Source organism: Hibiscus syriacus, unplaced genomic scaffold (genome assembly GCF_006381635.1).
Source record: "Hibiscus syriacus cultivar Baekdansim isolate YM2019G1 unplaced genomic scaffold, ASM638163v2 tig00110560_pilon, whole genome shotgun sequence".
NCBI lineage: Eukaryota > Viridiplantae > Streptophyta > Magnoliopsida > Malvales > Malvaceae > Hibiscus > Hibiscus syriacus.
In genome coordinates this window covers 268,240-286,352 of record NW_024062781.1, presented here as the reverse complement: position 1 = coordinate 286,352, position 18,113 = coordinate 268,240, and the positions used below count along the sequence as shown (strand labels likewise).

General features: G+C 35.7%; 2 protein-coding genes and 1 pseudogene across 2 annotated transcripts; 2 read left to right on the top strand and 1 right to left on the bottom strand.

Annotated features, from left to right (window-relative positions):
* Window positions 1-89: 89 nt before the first annotated feature.
* On the bottom strand, window positions 90-2,557 carry LOC120132245 (pentatricopeptide repeat-containing protein At4g30700). Its single transcript, XM_039149052.1, has one exon. It carries the CDS (start codon window positions 2,525-2,527, stop codon window positions 161-163), a length of 2,367 nt encoding a protein of 788 aa, XP_039004983.1. The 5' UTR covers window positions 2,528-2,557; the 3' UTR covers window positions 90-160.
* Window positions 2,558-3,555: 998 nt separating this feature from the next.
* On the top strand, window positions 3,556-13,016 carry LOC120132266 (annotated as a pseudogene).
* A 1,297-nt stretch (window positions 13,017-14,313) lies between these two features.
* On the top strand, window positions 14,314-16,274 carry LOC120132265. Its single transcript, XM_039149067.1, has 4 exons — window positions 14,314-14,381; window positions 14,481-14,847; window positions 15,594-16,038; window positions 16,103-16,274. The coding sequence occupies exons 2-4, from the start codon at window positions 14,766-14,768 to the stop codon at window positions 16,272-16,274; spliced, it is 699 nt and encodes a 232-aa protein (XP_039004998.1). The 5' UTR covers window positions 14,314-14,381; window positions 14,481-14,765.
* Window positions 16,275-18,113: the final 1,839 nt, after the last annotated feature.

The window sequence follows — 18,113 nt, the reverse complement described above, 5'->3', positions numbered from 1 at the left end:
CGTCTGAGTATTTAGGGTTTCTCCTAGTTCTATAGTTAGAAAGCCAGTCAATTATAGAATATAGGCGGGTTGAATGACATGCCTCAAATGGAGGATAGAACTCGATCTTGATTTGCTTCTCCCTCCAAACTATTATTTAATGAGCTGAGTTGTTGTTCCATCACCAATAGTCCCCACAGGAACACAGACCATCTTTAAAATGATGGAACCGATTAGCATCCCGGACCACAATGACTCTCTCAGTAATCTTGGATATAAATTTAGTAGCACTATGACAATCTACACAAACTCGAAGATTCTTAAAAATTCTAATTTCAGTTCCTGGGGCTGTAGCAATAAGACCAAAGGCAATGGCCAATTTCTCACTGTGAACGTTTATCACTAGCTCCTTCTCTTCCTCTTCAACATCATGCAGTGCAGCATCAGTCTCAGTCTGAAACCCTGCCTCCTTCATTTTCCTTATTAATTTTTCTAGCACTGCATATATTGCTGATGCTTGAGGATGGGATTTATCACCAGATGTAAAGACATGTGGAGTTTCACCAATCTCAATTAGAGTGCATCCGGGAATCTTTGCCAATTTTCTTTTCTTAACATCTTGGCGTACTGAAGCAGCCAGTCGATAGTTCCTCTCAGCCGAGTACAAATTTGATAGTAAAACATAATATCCTACATTTTCTGGATCCAATTCAAATAGCCTCTCAGAAGCCACTTGAGCAAGCTTTTTATCCTTGTGGATCACACAAGCACCAAGCAATGCACCCCACTCAGCAGCACCTGGCTCAACTGGCATTTCCTTTATAAACTTTAAGGCCTTCTCTAATTGGCCGGCTCGGCCAAGGATGTCAACCATGCAGGCATAATGTTCAGGTAATGGCTCAAAGTGATAATCATGGATCATAGACTGAAATATTTCCTCTCCTTCTTTCACCAAGCCGGCATGACTGCATGCATATAGGAGAGAAAGAAATGTAACACCATTCGGGGCAACCCCAGAATGTGACATTTCAGAGAAGAGCCTAAGTGCATCCTGGCCCTGGCCATGAAGACCATAACCTGAAATCATCGCATTCCAAGTCACCACATTTTTCCCCACCATCAAGTCAAACAATTCTCGCGCCTCCGTAATGCCACCACATTTTGCATACATATCAATTAAAGCCGTTGAGACGTATATATTAGTTTCAAAATTCTTGCTTTTAACTAGGCCATGCACCCATTTCCCCAGACTAAGTGCTCCAAGCTGAGCACAAGCCGAAAGAGTGCTTGTAAATGTGACAGGATTGGGACTAACTTTGGATCTCTGCATTTCTTGGAAAAGAGATATTGCAGCTTCTGTCGATCCATTTTGAGTGTACCCTGAGATCATAGCATTCCAAGACGCTGACGTTTTCTCTGAGGACTCATCAAAAAGCAGCCGTGCTGATTTAATCTCATTTAGTCTGCTATAAACAGTAGTTAACGCTGTTGAAACAGAAGATTGTGAGATAATACCAGATTTCACACAGAAACTATGAATACAAGTAGTAAGATTAAAATAGCCAAAGGGATGAAAAACAGGAATCAACCCCACAATTGTGCTAGAATTGACCTTTTCCCCAGAACCAAGGAGTTGTTTGAATAGCCTCAAAGAACACTCACTCCCACCATTGCTGGTATACCCCGAAATCATTGCATTATAAGAAACCAAATCGGGTCTTCCAATCTCTCCAAACAATAACTTAGCCACCTCAATCTCCCCACATTTTGAATACAAGGAAATAAGTCCGGTAAGCAAATGAACATAGGAATGAAACCCGAGTTTTAAAGCCAAACACTGAACCTCCATTCCCAAAATCAAATCTTGCAATTCGGCCAAAGCCGGTAAAACAGCTGCCAGAGTAGTAGAATCCAACCGAATCCCACTATCTTTAAGCATATCCCCAAAAACCTGAACAGCATCATCGAAACAACAATTTCTAACCAACCCAGATATCATAGAATTCCAGGACACCGTATCTCTTACAGACATTTTATCAAACACCTTTCGCGCCATGTCAACCCGCCAAATCTTCAAGTAAAAGTCAACAACAGCAGTGCCCACAAACAAATCCAACGAATACCCATCAACGACCGCATGCTCATGCAACAAAATCCCAACTTTCTCATCGGAAAGGGTTGAAGCGGAGGCGATGGCGAATGCGTAGGTGAAGTTATTAGGCTTGAGATGAGTGCATTTCCTCATATGGGTATAAATCGAAATGGAATGAGCGTTGGATAAGCCTTTGATGAGGACATTGAAGAGGAAGAGATCCGGGTTTGGGATGGAGTGGAAGAGGTGACGTGCGTAGGAGACGGCCTTGAGGTCGAAGAGCCTGTGGGTGAGTTTAGTAATGGTGGAGAGATCATTTTGGAAGCCATTGAGGATGATTTGGGCGTGGGTTTGGGTGAGATGAGCAACAGTAGTGGATTTCTTGAGGAGGTGGAGGAAAAAATTTCGACTTCTTGTTGAATAGTATGTGCTTGTTATTGCGGACTTCATTAACATCTGCTTTGCAAACTCAGAGTTTACTCCCTCTCTCCCGAACTAAAATGGCGGGAAACAGATCAAATGCTGAACTTCATTCTATATGGTAACCCAGGCTAAAATAGAAACTAGTAATTCGTTTTGAGCTCATTTTTCTCACAAATATAATTGTATAATACAATAATAACTTTATAAGTTGTGTAGTTAAAAAATATTAAACATGTACTATTATTGGTAAAATGCATCAAAGATTCGTGTACTTTTGAAAAAAATCAACGTAACATTAGTATTAATTTTGTCTCTCAATGTGATACTCTAACTCAGAAAACAAAACCAATGTGACCTTTTGACCATAGTTTTTTGTCGATTGACCGTTACGATTCTGACGTAACGGTTTACGATACTGACGTTATAGTTTATCTGTCATGTTCGAGTTATCAATTTAGTTTTTCTGACATGTTATGCATCACATTATTAATCATCGTATACTGTCATATCAACATCATAGACATCACATCGATACCATGAACGATGAAAAATATCAATCAAAAGACCACATTATGCTTATTTTCTGAGTTGGATGACTATATTGAGAGAGAAAAATAATATGATGGCTACATTAAAATTTTTAAAAAGTACAAAGTCCTATGATGTTTTTTTGCCATTATCATTTAATAATTTCAAAAGATAAATTTTTTATTTTTATTTATTTTAATTAATTGGTTTATTTATAATATAATTTTAATTTTAAAATATATTTAAAATAATTTAATATTACCTTAAAGAAAATTATCTTTATTTTAAAATTTTCATTAATCATTTCATTTATATAATTTTTTTGCACGTGGATAAAAGAAAATATTCTGTATAAAAATTTATAAATTCATTTATTATTATTTAAGAAAATTAGAAGGTCAATAATTTAATAGGGATACATATAGGAAAAAAAGTAAATTTTCATTTTATTAGTTATCTTTTGAAATTGACATTGGGATAAAAAATCATACAAAAGGTCATTATACGCTAGAGGTTTAAGGGAGGTTAATTCGTCACAGCCCCGAGAATTCCCCCTCATCTCTGCAACAACCAAAAATGGCTGCCACGGTCTCACTGTCCTTCACTCAATACCCATCATATTCGAAGCCTCCCGTGCCCCTAAAACCCCACAAAAAGCCCCTTCTTTTCATCCACGGACACTCCTTTTTCCCTTTCCAATTCAGTCTCAATTCCCCTTCAAAACCACCTCGTTTCCACCATTTATGCGACTCCATCCACGACAACTTCGTAGAGAACATCGAAAAGCCAACAAATTTCCTCTTACCCAATGCTCACAGCCGCCAAATTCTTTCCCCAGATTCTGCTCCAAGGATATTTATCCAAGACCCACTTTGGATATCAGCTTTATTTTTGAAAGGTCTCTACAAACTGACCAACCAGACCGTCAAAATAGAGCATAAAGATATCGAGAAAAGGAAGTATAATTTGCTTAGGAGGAGACAAGTGAAGGAAGAGACTGAAGCTTGGGAGAAGATGGTGGAAGAATACAGGGCATTGGAGAGGGAAATGTGTGAGAAGAAATTGGCGCCCAACTTGCCGTATGTTAAAGGGTTGTTTTTGGGATGGTTTGAGCCTTTGAGGGAGGCAATTGCGAGGGAACAAAAGGTTCAGAAAGGAAAAAGCAAGAAGCTGAGAGCGGCTTATGCCCCGCATATTGATTTGTTACCGGCAGATAAAACGGCCATCATTGTTATGCATAAGATGATGGGATTGCTTATGGGAGCTGAGGAAGATGGGTATGTGCAGGTTGTGCAGGCTGCTGTGCATATTGGGGTGGCTGTTGAGCAGGAGGTTAGCCTATCAAGCTTAATTTTTGTTATTTTTTCCCTTTTTGCTATTAGTTTGAGGTTTCTGGTTCATATTAGTTCACAAAAGTATATTCTTTCATTCTTTACCTTACTAGTAACTGTGATTTATTTTCTTCTACTCATGCAATTTCATTTATCAATGCCTATAATTTTCGGGTTTTGACCTTCTCAGTTGACTCCTTTTCTTTTTATCATTGTTGTCATAAAGAGGATGAAACTTTGTTAATGCTACCTTGTATCAGGTTAGAATTCATAGCTTCTTGGAGAAAACTAAGAATTATCAAAGGAAGCAGATTGTAGATGAGGTTCAAGGTGTGAGCAAGGAGAAGGAGATACTTAGGAAACGTGTTACTAGTTTGATTAGGAGGAGAAAACTCGTTGAGGTGCAGAAACTGATAAAAAATGAAGAAATTAAACCTTGGGGTCGAGATGCTCAAGCTAAGGTTAGCAGCCTTTTTGCTTATCTTCTTTTCTTAACGGTCTATTGATTTCAAAAGGTCTTCCCTCTATGTTTTAGATTTTGAGAACCCTTTCTTGGCTGATTGTTACCCTGCAGCTTGGAAGTCGTCTTCTAGAACTATTAACTGAAACAGCTTATGTGCACCCTCCAATTGACCAGTATGGAGATAGCCCTCCCGATGTTCGGCCTGCTTTTAGACATAAATTTAAAACCATCTCGAGGGATCCTGGGTGAGACTATCTTCTTTGTTAGCCTTTTATCTTTGCAGAATGAACCCCATGCCCTATAATGGTCTGCCAGATCATCTTCTAGGTTATTAGTAACTGGGCTATTTCTTAGGTGTGTATTTGCCTGTATATGTCGGATTTGATTTCTAGGTCTTGCCTGTAGACCTCTGGCTTTTTGTTCAGATGGTGATGCATTTAGGGGAAAGAGGGGTGACAATAATGCTATTTTCTTTTCGTGTTTTCCCAGTAACAATTAATTTTCTGAATAATGTGTTGATGTAGGCAAAAACTTAAGAAGAGATATGGTAAATGCAACGAACTGGAACTGTGGTACTTTGTTGCAAATTTACTCTTTTAAGCCTTTGAAAGCTTGCCATGAACATATAGACTGTCAGTTGTCTTTATCTAATTGCTAGTGCTGCTTGACTTTCTGAAATGGCATGTGTACAGGCCCTTGATACGCTTGGAAGCACCAAATGGAGGGTGAACAAAAAGGTACTTGCTGTGGTAGAGAGCATTTGGGCTAGTGGTGGCAACATTGCAAGCTTGGTTGATCGTAATGATGCGAGCATATCATGAACTTCTGCTTTCAAAATTTACTTGATTATTTTAATTCCCCCCTCCCCGGCTATCTAACGCTGGTTGAATGATACTCTACCTAGAGATTTAGTGCTTGCTAGTTAATGATGTCCACATTCCAATGGTATCTACCTTTCTTCGTGCTTGTTTATATGAAAATCATGCCAAGATTTCCACCATACCAGTTTAACTTCTGGTTAATTCCAAGCAGTTGCCTTTGTGGTGATATTTACGTGGAATCTAAGTTGAAAACTATTCTAGCATGCATGGTTCTCTTTAAACTCCATCCCACCAAATTAAATGTCCTTACATTTTAAGATGTCCTAGAACTGTGGTCTCTCTCTTTTGGTCAACTAATCCTCTCCATTGTTTATGAGTATATTACTATGTAGCATAATATAAACAAACACTGTGAATCAACATTATAACGGTTCAAGGTTTTAAGATGCTTATGATCTGCCTTTTACTTACATTGTGTGCCAAACAATATGTAGCAAGTTTGATATGCAGTGAATATTTACCGCTATATACTTCTGTCCTTGAAATATACCATCAATGTATTTTTTTTTTGATAAGATTTGAAGGTCTCTTTAAAAACCTCCTTCTTGATTAATGGAGCTTGTAAAGAAGCTTCTTAATCATCGGAAGGAGGAAAAGAGTGCCTTATAATTTCATTGAAGAAAATAAGAATTACAACCTTGGAAAGAAAAATCCAAGTAGAACCCTTACAACAATTCTTGAGCCTTAAAACCGAACTATAGAAGCCAACAACATAATAATCAACCTATACCAGCCTTTGCTAGAGCATCGGCATCCATATTAGCTGTCCTTGCAATCCATCTAACAACCCCCCCGACAGTTTTAAGACACTCAACAATATCTCTAACAATGAAACCATAAACAGCTGGACATGAGACAACCTTATTGATCCAGTCTACTGCAACTCTGCTATCACTCTCTATGATCAACCTATCTTTAACCCTCCCTAGGACAGAGGTAAAGAAAGAGATACCCCTTTGGATAGCTTTAAGTTCCTTCAATGTTGGAGGTCCAGAACCATCCGGTTCCTGAAAAGAACCAAGGATTGCACCAGAATGATCCCTCATAAGACCACCCAGACCTGATTTTTCCCAATCACAACTAATTGCTGCATCCACATTCAACTTGATGAAACCCGTAGGGGGAGGTAACCAAGGGGTTATGGAAGACTTCAAGAAATTGTAGGACGAGTAAGAATCCCCTATAGAAGGATCAGAAATTAAGGAGTCCTTAGGAATAGAAACATCCTTATTCTTTGCTAAATACTAAGAGGCCAGCCTAACTCTTGTTAAGAAGAATAATTCAGAGGATCCTTATTTTTAGATTCCTATACCAGACAAACCTCATTCAGAGGATTCAACTGAAATCCAAGAGTGGAAATGGAGTGTGAGAAAGGCAAACAAGGTTAACCGTGAGAGACATTCTCAACGATGTGACACTGAACTTAAGCTTTCGGTAACATCTCTTTCTCTCTCCCAAAAAAAAATAAAAAAAATAAAAAAATGTATCTGTGTGTGCATTACTTGATTTGTATTTTGATGCATTTGTCTGTTTGTGTCTGTGTTCTCATATGACAGGTGGCTCGGAGAATGGAAAATGAGGAAGGCTTTTATTATCCTCACAATCTTGATTTTCGAGGTCGTGCATACCCCATGCATCCACATCTGAATCATCTAAGTTCTGATCTCTGTCTAGGAGTTCTTGAATTTGCTGAAGGACGATCACTGGGGAGATCAGGGTTACATTGGCTGAAAATACATTTAGCAAATCTTTACTCAGGAGGTGTTGAAAAGCTTTCACATGATGGGTGTCTGGCATTTATTGATAACCATTTAGATGAAATATTTGACTCAGCAGAAAACCCTATCAATGATAACCGATGGTGGCTAACAGCTGAGGATCCTTTTCAGTGCTTAGCTGCTTGTATTAATCTGTCAGAAGCCTTAAAGAGCTCATCACCGTATAGTACGGTATCCCACCTGCCAATTCATCAGGTGAATCTTCATGAGTGTCCTTGAAGCTGATAAAAGGCATCTATCATCATAGTGTACCTGGTCAAATTATATGTTGTCTATTTAATCTTCTTAAATATAAGAAAATAGGAATCTCCATCTTATAAGAATAAGATCGTTTGAACTACTTATTTAGATAGAGTATTGTTGTATGACTACCATTTTGCTAGACATCTAAGTCTTAAGTCTTAATGTTATGTGAATGAGATGACCTGTTTGTTGCTTGTGGTGATATTTTACTGTTACCACATTTAAGGATAGTGTGAATGACTTGTTAGAAATACTTGCATTATTTTGATTCTATTCTCCCTGTTTAAAGGGCATTGTTTATTTTTTCTGCAAACACACATCTGAACCTTATTCTTCAATTTTCTCTACATGAATATTTTTTAAATTTATCTTCTTTTAGTTTTTTATTAGCTTTATTTTTTGTTTCAGTCCCCCCCCCCAACTGCTTCATCTGCCTCACCCTCCTTTTCTTTTTCTTCTCTCCCTTAAAATTTTTAATATAGGATGGTTCCTGCAATGGCTTACAGCACTATGCAGCCTTGGGAAGAGATAATGTACGTTTTCTTTTTGTAGATAAGCATTTTTCCTTGTTCTAAACAATCTACAATACATATTATCAGGTTTGGTTTTGATGCGCGCGCACACAAACGTGTCCACACACAGATGTATAAAATATGTTTTCTTAGTACATTTAGAGAAACTAAACTTGTTTCCAGTACACCTATTTTGGTACAAAATTATTACCCACTAATTATCAGTTTATAATTAGCCACCCTTTTCTGTTATGTTAGTTATAAAAGTGCTTCTATGGTCTCACATCTTTTATCCGTTCTCGCAGTTGGAAGCTGCAGCAGTTAACTTGGTTGCTGGAGAGAAACCTGCTGATGTTTATTCAGAAATTGCTGTGAGGTATATTAAATTTCTGAGTTATTATCTGGAAAACCAGTAATAGTTGATGCATCTCAACTTTCCTTGCTCCTTTTAGGGTTAACCTTCTCTGATATTATTGGCTGATGTTAGTTGTTGCTTAAAATTGAGGAAAACGTAAGAAACAACAACAACCAGAACATAATTCTACTGCTGCTTTATTGAAGTAAAAAGGAAAATTCGAACTTTAATGTTATTCCTATAAAACTTTTTATTTTGCATTCAAGGTGTTTTGCTTTGGATTGCAAAATTATTTGTGGAAATAGCAACCATTAAATAATGGAGCGGCCTTAGTCATCAGGATAACAACTGCTCAATATAGGTAGTGTTGCCTTAGTTAAAAATTTACACTTGATATAATGGATGCTTAGAATTTAGAAACTAAAACAACATGAATTAGACTGATGCAGGAATTCAATTATGGAACAAATATATTTGGTTTGGTAAGCAAAACCAGAGAACCTGTTAATGTAATTTGTTAATTGTATGTGGTGAAAAGGAATTTTTGAAGGAAAATCATGATAAATCTTATAATTAACTCAAATGAACTAGCCTTTCAAGCTTGAAGAATAGATTTGATAATGGTTGGAAGAGTAATTGAGCTGCAGCAACACAAGAGTTTAAGGACTGTCAGAAAGTTGTAAGGGTCCAGGAGGAGATGCTCAGTTCTGGGTTGCTATCTTTCCTGTAGCTTGTGTTAATATCCATGCTTCCTAGAAGCAAGATTTCTAATATTATTTTCTTGGTGCCTTATCTTTTGGTGTTATGTGTTAATATCCATGCTTCCTGGAAGCAAGATTTCCAATATTATTTTCCTAGAAGCGAGATTTCCTGTAGCTTGTCTCATCTCTTATTGTTGCTGCTTTAGCTTTAGGAAAACTTGTCTTTTTGTATGTATTGTGAAATACAGTACTAAAAATGAGAAATAACGAATTTCCTTATTCCTTGTCACTATTTATATCTTCTGGGCCTTCACAGGGTTCACAATATAATGAAGAGGGACAGTAACAAGGATCCTGCGACAAATCCCAATGCTCTATTGGCAAAGCTCTTAATTGATCAGGTTAGACTGGATTTTAATGAAACTCAAATTACTAGATTTCCTAGAACAGTTAACATCTAAACTATTTACAATTGATTTTGAATTAGGACTTTTTCCCTTTTAAACTAACGAATTAAAATGTTGAAACTTCAAGGTGGATCGGAAATTAGTGAAGCAAACGGTAATGACCTCAGTGTATGGTGTAACCTTTGTTGGGGCGCGTGAGCAAATAAAACGAAGATTGGCAGAGAAGGGTCATATAACTGATGATAGATTGCTATTTTCTGCAGCTTGCTACACTGCTAAAGTAAGCAATCCATTTAATTTTATATACTTATGCAAGCACAAATTATGATAATTTAATACATTATACTGGGTTTCTGCGCTCTTGCATCCATTTAGATCTCTCTCTCTCTCACTCCAATTGTACTCAATGCCCTTTCTTCTCTCAATTTCTTGACATAAGTATCTTACACTTCGAAAATTGTTGCTGTTAGAAGATATAAACTGGGAGTATTCTAGATTGTTTTCCCTTTTATTTTAGGAGGGTATGGTTCCTAGATCTATTATATCAGCATTTGGAGGATGGAAGAAATGTTCTATTATATGTGTGCATACATGTATGTATATTTGTTGGTGTGCCTGCTTATAATCTTGTGAAAAAGGGTGAATTAAAAAAATAACAGGTGACATTGGCAGCCCTTGGAGAATTATTCCAAGCAGCACGCAACATAATGGGTTGGTTAGGTGACTGAAAAGGTATGACTTGTTATTTTACAAGAAACATGACACAAACTATCTTATGGTAATTATGGAGCAACGATTTTTACTTCAATCAATTTATTAGTCAGTGAAATCCTTGTATTGTAGATTGTTGCTTCAGAGAATCAGCCAGTGCGCTGGACAACACCTCTTGGTCTCCCTGTTGTGCAGCCCTACTATAAAAGTGAACGACATCTTGTGAGTGTTATAATTTCAGTGTACCAGATTATCAAGCCTGTTCCATTTTTACAGAAGTATTATGGCATACACTGAGTTTTAATCTCAAACAATCCAATAGGAAAATTGGCCACTGAAAGGAGGGGCTTTCTAGTTCATCTGCCCATCCAAGCCAAATGAGATAGTCTGTGGGAAGACACATCAGTTTGTGGAAGGTTCCCTTCCATTAAAATGATGATGAATGCAATTTGTTATATCTGCAACTGCAATAACTTGAGGGACAAAGCAGAAGCACTAGAGCTAGAGGAGTGCTTCCTCATACTCTTAATAAATGCATGTTCTTAGCTGTATTTGTGAATAACTAGTTCAGGGAAAAGAAAAACCATTATTTCTGTCTATATTGCATGGCCTAAAGATTTTTGTCTTTCTTAAAGTGCTCATACTCTCCAGGCTTCAGGATTGCAGTTGGATTAGGATACGCTTTAATAGAATACTAGCCATACTTGGTTAATATTTCAATTAAATGATATTGACATTGGAGTAACAAAATTCATTGATGCTTTTCAGATAAGAACTTCTCTACAAGTATTAGCCCTGCAGCGGGAGGGCAGCTCGGTAAGTTCCTTATTCTAGCCCTTGTTTTAAGTTCCTATATGTGTTTGGTTTGTTCTTAAGAGGGTAAAAACACTAATCTTTAATCAATTCCAGGTAGATGTTAGAAAACAGAGAACTGCATTCCCTCCAAATTTTGTGCACTCACTTGATGGTTCTCACATGATGATGACTGCTGTTGCATGCAGAGACGCTGGTCTACATTTTGCAGGTCTGTCATTATAACTTTTAGCTGAGCCTAGATCTGGATTTGACTTATTTGCATAAGAACAAATAATTTTAACTTTCAAGAACTTTGACATATTATTTTGAAAGGGAGAACTTTAAGTGAATGCATTTCCAGAAAAGAAATGTACTGAACTGTTATAAATGTTATGGGGTGTTGAAAATATTGCGGAAACTACACAAACCACAGTCTTTATTTAATGGTTTCCATGTTTCTTTTAAGGAACGTTCTTTTCATTGTTAAAAAAATGGAGCAAGGAACCTTAATACCTTTAGAATGCATTATAAAGCTTCGTCACATTTGGCATCGATGTATGGAACTTAAACTGCTTCGGTTGTAGATTCAGTTTTGGCTGCATTTCATTACTTGCAACTATTATGAAGTTTTAGTCCATGTTGGTTTTTTGCTAAGCTAGGTAGGAAGTGAGAAGTCTTTTGAGGATAGTACTATAGGTTTTCATAAAATCTTTAATTGTTCTGTCGGCCTATTCTTTCAATGATGAAGGTGACATTCTGATGTGGAACATGGTTGAAGCATATGTTTCTTTTCGTTTTATCTGAATTTCTCACTTCCCTTAGTTTAAGATCAACTTCCACCGCTTTTGTTACAAAGCGTATGATTCTTGTAACGAAACACTAATAATGTTTCACTGTAACATAAATGCTCACGTCCTCATCAAATAAAATTATTTGCAGGGGTCCATGACTCTTTCTGGACACACGCATGTGATGTGGAGATGATGAACCAGATACTTCGAGAAAAATTTGTGGAGCTTTATAGCATGCCGATTCTTGAAAACGTAAGTTTGGTGATCCCTGTCTTCCTATTCTTGGAAAGTAACCTGTGACTGAATGTTTGATTCTTCGATTGATTGCCATGTCGAGGAAAAATGGTACCCCTGTGAAAGGAAATTCAAACCTTTTCCTATTTGATATTTAGCTCCAGTATTGCTGAAATTTCCGTCTCATTCATTTTTACCAACCTTTTGTTCTCTGCAGTTGCTTGAAAGCTTCAAGGCATCATATCCGTCATTGATATTTCCTCCCCTCCCAGGGAGAGGCAACTTTGACTTGCGAGAGGTTCTCAAGTCACCGTACTTTTTCAACTGATCGATGTTTATATATCGTGCTTTTTCAACTCTGATTATCCAAGTATGACAACGTTTATATATCGCGTTTGCAAAACGATGCTAGCTTGTTCATTCATTTGCCCTTGAAAATCAACAAGCTTCACTGAGGACCAAGGAGAAAGTCCATGTGGGACTCGACTGAAACTTGGGGGACGAACGGCCCGACTCTTCTGGCTTCTTCTGGTTAAATTCTTATCTAGACTGTGAAGCTCCTTCACTGCGGCTGAGATTTACGTAGATATGGCGTTTCTGGCCCTCCTTGGAGGCGAGAGACGTCAAAAGACATGAGATCCAAAATACATTGCAGCAAACTTTTATATAAGCTGCAGAAGCTGATCATCAGGACAACAAATTTGGATGTCTTCTTCTCGATTAATTTAAACACAGCAGCAAATTTGTTGCTTTTTATTTTATCTCTGTATTTGTTGTAGCAATGAAAAAAAATACTAATAAATTTTGTATTCGTATCCTGTAGCGGATTCATAGTAATAGATTATGCTTGTCGAAATTCGTTTTTGGAAATGTTTATGGAAGTGTTTTCGCCTTAAAAATATATTTGAAACACATAATTTCAAACATCTCATTTTCAACAAAAAAAATTCATAGTTAAAAAGTGATTATTAACTCAAATTAAAAAGTTAAAAAAACGGTCGTTAAAAAAATTTGTTTGAAGAAACATTTTCAAACAAAATCTAAATCTTAAAATTTTAATAATATTATTATCACAATAATATAATAAATAATTATAAAAATGTGATTACACAACTAAAAGATTTCTTAATTATATCCTCGCATCCAACCACAGCATATAATATAAAAGATAATATTCGCGCGGACGTGTCGAAGACACGTATTACCACGACCACGACCCGAGACGAGACAAGATGAGAGGCGACGGCGGCGCGCGAGAGTCCCCCTTGTTCTCTATCACTCAACAATGAAGTGGGAAAGTCAAGCCTTAAATATCATTCTCAATAGTGTTTCCAATACTATGTGGGATTGAGCATTACCAACACTTGTTTCCAATACAATGTGATTATTCAGGAAACAATTAACAATCATGCACCTTAAAACAACTGAATCAGCAACCAATTGCATTAGTATTATACGATTAAATATGTCACAATTAAAATTCAATCTACAATCAATCGCGATTATTGCAATTTTAAGCAAAACATTCAAAAATAATATCACTATTTAAGGCTCAATCCCACATAGTATTAGAAATATTATTGGGAATGATATTTAAGGCTTGGCTTTCCCACTTTCTTGTTGAGTGATAGAGAACAAGGGAGACTCTCGCGCGCCGCCGCCGACGCCGTTGTCGTCCGTCTCGTCTCGGGTCGGGTCGTGGTCGTGGTAGCGTTGCGAATCTGGAAACTGATTTGAGATATCGGAGATCGCGTTACGAATTATCGATCGTATTGCGATTTAGTTGGTCATTTTGATAAATCTAAAAAAAATAATTAAAATCGTATATTATAAAACATTTTTTGTCACTGATATTATTTTCTCAAATAAAAATGAATGAGCGCGTGATTTTCTTAGTTTCCAGGGGTAAGAGGTAAATAATGAAAAGGCGCCAGTTTTCTTTCATCGAGACTGTCCTTTTTGTTAACAAACTCTCCTCCCTCTGTCTTTCCCGTAGCCGTTTCTCGAGAAATTCTGGAAAGAAGATAAGAAAATATAGAAAGAAATGAGCAACGAAAACCCTAAGCAAACAAGAAGCGAACACCATCACTAATGGCGTCCAACCCCAACCTCAAATATTCCGTTTCTTGGTGATGCTACCGACGACTTTGTATCTTGGTATTCTTTTTCTCTTCATTTTTTATTTGGGCTATGTTCATCCATTTTATAATCCGTAACCGACTAACGCTGAATCTCTGAACATTGTCTTTTGTTTAGGCTATGGGATATTCTCTCTGAAGATTTCAATGATACGAATGCAAATAGAGCTCCTCCGATTCGGAGAACGTCGCCGGTCCAAATTCCTCTGAGGCTGATGATGTTTCTTCCAATATCCAGTCGCAAGATTCTGGGTCAGGATCAGTTCCTCGTTACCAGCTTCCGGTCTTAACCAACACTTTGGCTGGGGAAACTAATGCGCTTGCCTCGGCACTTCCTTGCAAATCTAAGGAAAACTTTAGAGCAACATGTTCATTTGGAAATAATCCAGATGGTTCCCTGTATATGTGTTCATTTAAAACAAAGGCATCTGCTGAAGTATTGCTCCCATATGAGCAAAACCTGCAATATCCGAAGGGCCATCGGAGTAAGCCTTTCCCAATAATTTTATTTTATTTGGTAGCTATTATCTCTGCAGTCAAATTGAAGTCTATATATTAAAATGAGCTAAAATTAATAGTTTAGATATTATACGTATTAAGTTTTTAACGACTGTATTAAAATGAAGAAAAAAAATTAAACGTTAGGTATAATCTTGAAAAAATTAAAAATTTAGGTACTAAAATGTATCAAAATTGATAGTTTAGTTACTAAATGCATAGTTTACCCTAAATTTTATTTTATTTATATCTTGTCACATACAAAAATTTTGTTTTGATGTGCTTACCCTCAAAAAGAAATTTCTGGATCCAACACTTTGCTTATAGTTCATTATTTGTGATGTAGAGCTTATATTAATATAATATTTATTTATTTCAGTTTTATTTAATATTAAAGATTTTTTTGATAGAAAGAATATTTAAGATTTTTTAAGATGGCTAGGATTCTAAGTTTCCTTATTTTTAAATCTAGGTTTAGGGTTAAATTATCTTATTAACCATAGTATAAACAAGCTATAAAAATATTATATTCACAACTTATCATTATTATTTATTTGAATTAAAAGAAACTAGAGGTTTCCTTAACCCAAAGTTTATTCAATTTGATATCAACTATCAAGGGTGGTTTTCCCCTGTTAGTGTTCTGCATTAATATTATATAGGAAAACAATTCCCTGATATTGATGATACCTAAAACGATCTGAAGGCTTTTGTGTATACGTTTTTTATTCAGCAACCCCACCATTAAATCATTCTCAGGAGACCAATGTTGGTGGGAGGAGGGTCTTTTCCAGGGCAGCTGGTGCAACCTTCAATCAGAATGGAATCAGACCTGGCAGTGTTTGGGATAGATTGGGAAAGCCGACTGAAAATGACACTCCTGTGAAGCATGTAAATGGATGTGCAAATATGAAGAGGCGAATGTTGGAAAGGAATTTGCAATGGATTGGCCAAAATACATGGCTTCCTTCTGTTCTAGATGGTGAAGTCAAAAACAATCTGTCACAGAATTGTAATGTGAAAACTTATAGAAGCAATGGTTGTAGACAGAGGCAATTAAATGATTTCATTCGTCTTTCTTCTACCACTTCTGATACTTGGGATCATGAGGAAGAAAACTTCAGGAAATTTACTGTAGAACCTGAGAATTACACTTGTATGCTCAAAGAGAGTGATATGTAAACCAGAAAAATCAATAAGTTGCAGTAAATGCTGCAAATATGGTTTGGATGCATCCATAAGCTCCATACCAGAAATAACATCTCAAGATAAGTTGGGCGTTGGCACGGAAGATCTAGATTCTACTCAGACACAGATTTCTGACGGTGCTTTTCCAGCGGAAACTGGAGGATTTGGGGCTGTCCAAGCTTGTAAGGAAATACCTACTCGGAAAAGCGATCAGTTTCCTTCATGACGCTCAATTCGAGTTTGCTTAATTAAAATGCTTAAGATTTTGACTTCTTATGCAGCAGTTGGTTGATATGAGATTAAGATTACATAAACTCGAAACAGAAATTTGCAAGCTAAAATCAAAGCCACCGGTCAAGGATGGATGTCATGCCTTGTCATCTAGCTTTGGTAAGTTCATTTCTCGTAAGATGCTTTTCTTGATAAACGAGTCTAGTTATCTTTCTTTGATTATGTAATTTCTTCTAGCTCTGGTAAGATCATATCTCGTAAGATGCTTTTCTTGATAAATGACTCTAGTTATCTTTCTTTGCAAGTAATTTCTTCTAATGGTCTATATGTGTTTTCTGGAGTCTCTTAATTTCAAGTTTCATTTGTGGTCTTATGGCTTGGCTGAGGTTTCTGATGTATGTAAATAGGTACAACTTCAACTCTGTTGTTTCTTGAATACTGTCTAGATCCAGATTCTGTTTAGTTGATGTACACAGGAAGTGAAATCAGTTATGATTTTTTTTTTATGTTAGCTTTTGTATGTATTCCAATAAAATAATTTGTCACTTCAATGTCACAAAATTTAAAAATATATATATATTATTATAAATTGTCATTTCAGGGCAATGAATTTAAATAAAAAAATATTATTTGATCAAATTCGTCAATGTGAATAATTTACTTTATATTATGATATTTATCGTAAATTTTAAAATAATTTCGGAGATTATTTAATTGACTAATTTTTTTATCCGCCTGACCTAGTTGGGCCGGGGGGGGGGGGACAAGCTAGACATACCCTTCTCGATTGATTTTGACTTTTAACAATGGTTTTATTATTCTATTTGAACGTCCAAAACAAACCAATCAAAACTTGGAACATGTATTATTCTTAGACTTTGTCTATACATTTTTAATATTTTATATGAACATTTTCACCTAACTTAAGTCAACCCAACAAGTGCGTAATTTATCTTTGTTTATTTCAAACATCACATTCTTCACCCATATCTCATTTAAAAAAAAAAGGTATTGGGGTGTTTGGCTAACAATTTTTTTAAAAGAATTTTTAATTTATTTCAGCATAAATAGTTTATTGGTGTTAAATATTTTATTTTTAATGTTTGCTAAATACGTTTTTGAAATGGTTTATTGTGCAAAATAAGCTGAAAATGAAAATGATGAAAAATCCAGTTGTTTGGAAGAACTGATTGCAAAATAAGATGTTAAATGACATATTTGATTTTTTTTTCATAATTACATCCTTACCATAAAATCTAATATAATGAAATAGTCTTCATCCTAATATATTAAATATAAAATTTTATTTTATTATTTTATTTTTTATTCGTACATTCTCAAATATATTTTAGTTAAGAAAATATAGAGAAACATGAAAATAAAAAAATGTAGTGTTGATATTTTATACAAAGTTAATAGTATGTATCAATCTCACAAAGTTAATATTTGTAAATATTAAATTTAAAAAATACATTCAAAATTTGCAAAAATATTCACTAATTTTCTTAAGGAGTTTTTAATTCATTGTCAAAAGTATTTTATATGAATAATTTCACCCTAATAAAGACTAAAGTATTATAAAACATATATGTACTTAACAACTAAATGTATCATACCCTTATTTGTCATTTTACACATATCAACTATCGATTAAATTTTACCAAACACTTCTATATAAATAGTTAATCAAATCAGTTTATCAAATCAACTAATCAAAATAATTGGTCAAACTAAATACTGAAATCAACTCTAAGTTGTTTGTCAAAACCTCATTATATTATTGAAGATAATTGATTCATCTTTAATCTAAATATTAGGGCTTGAATCAGAATTA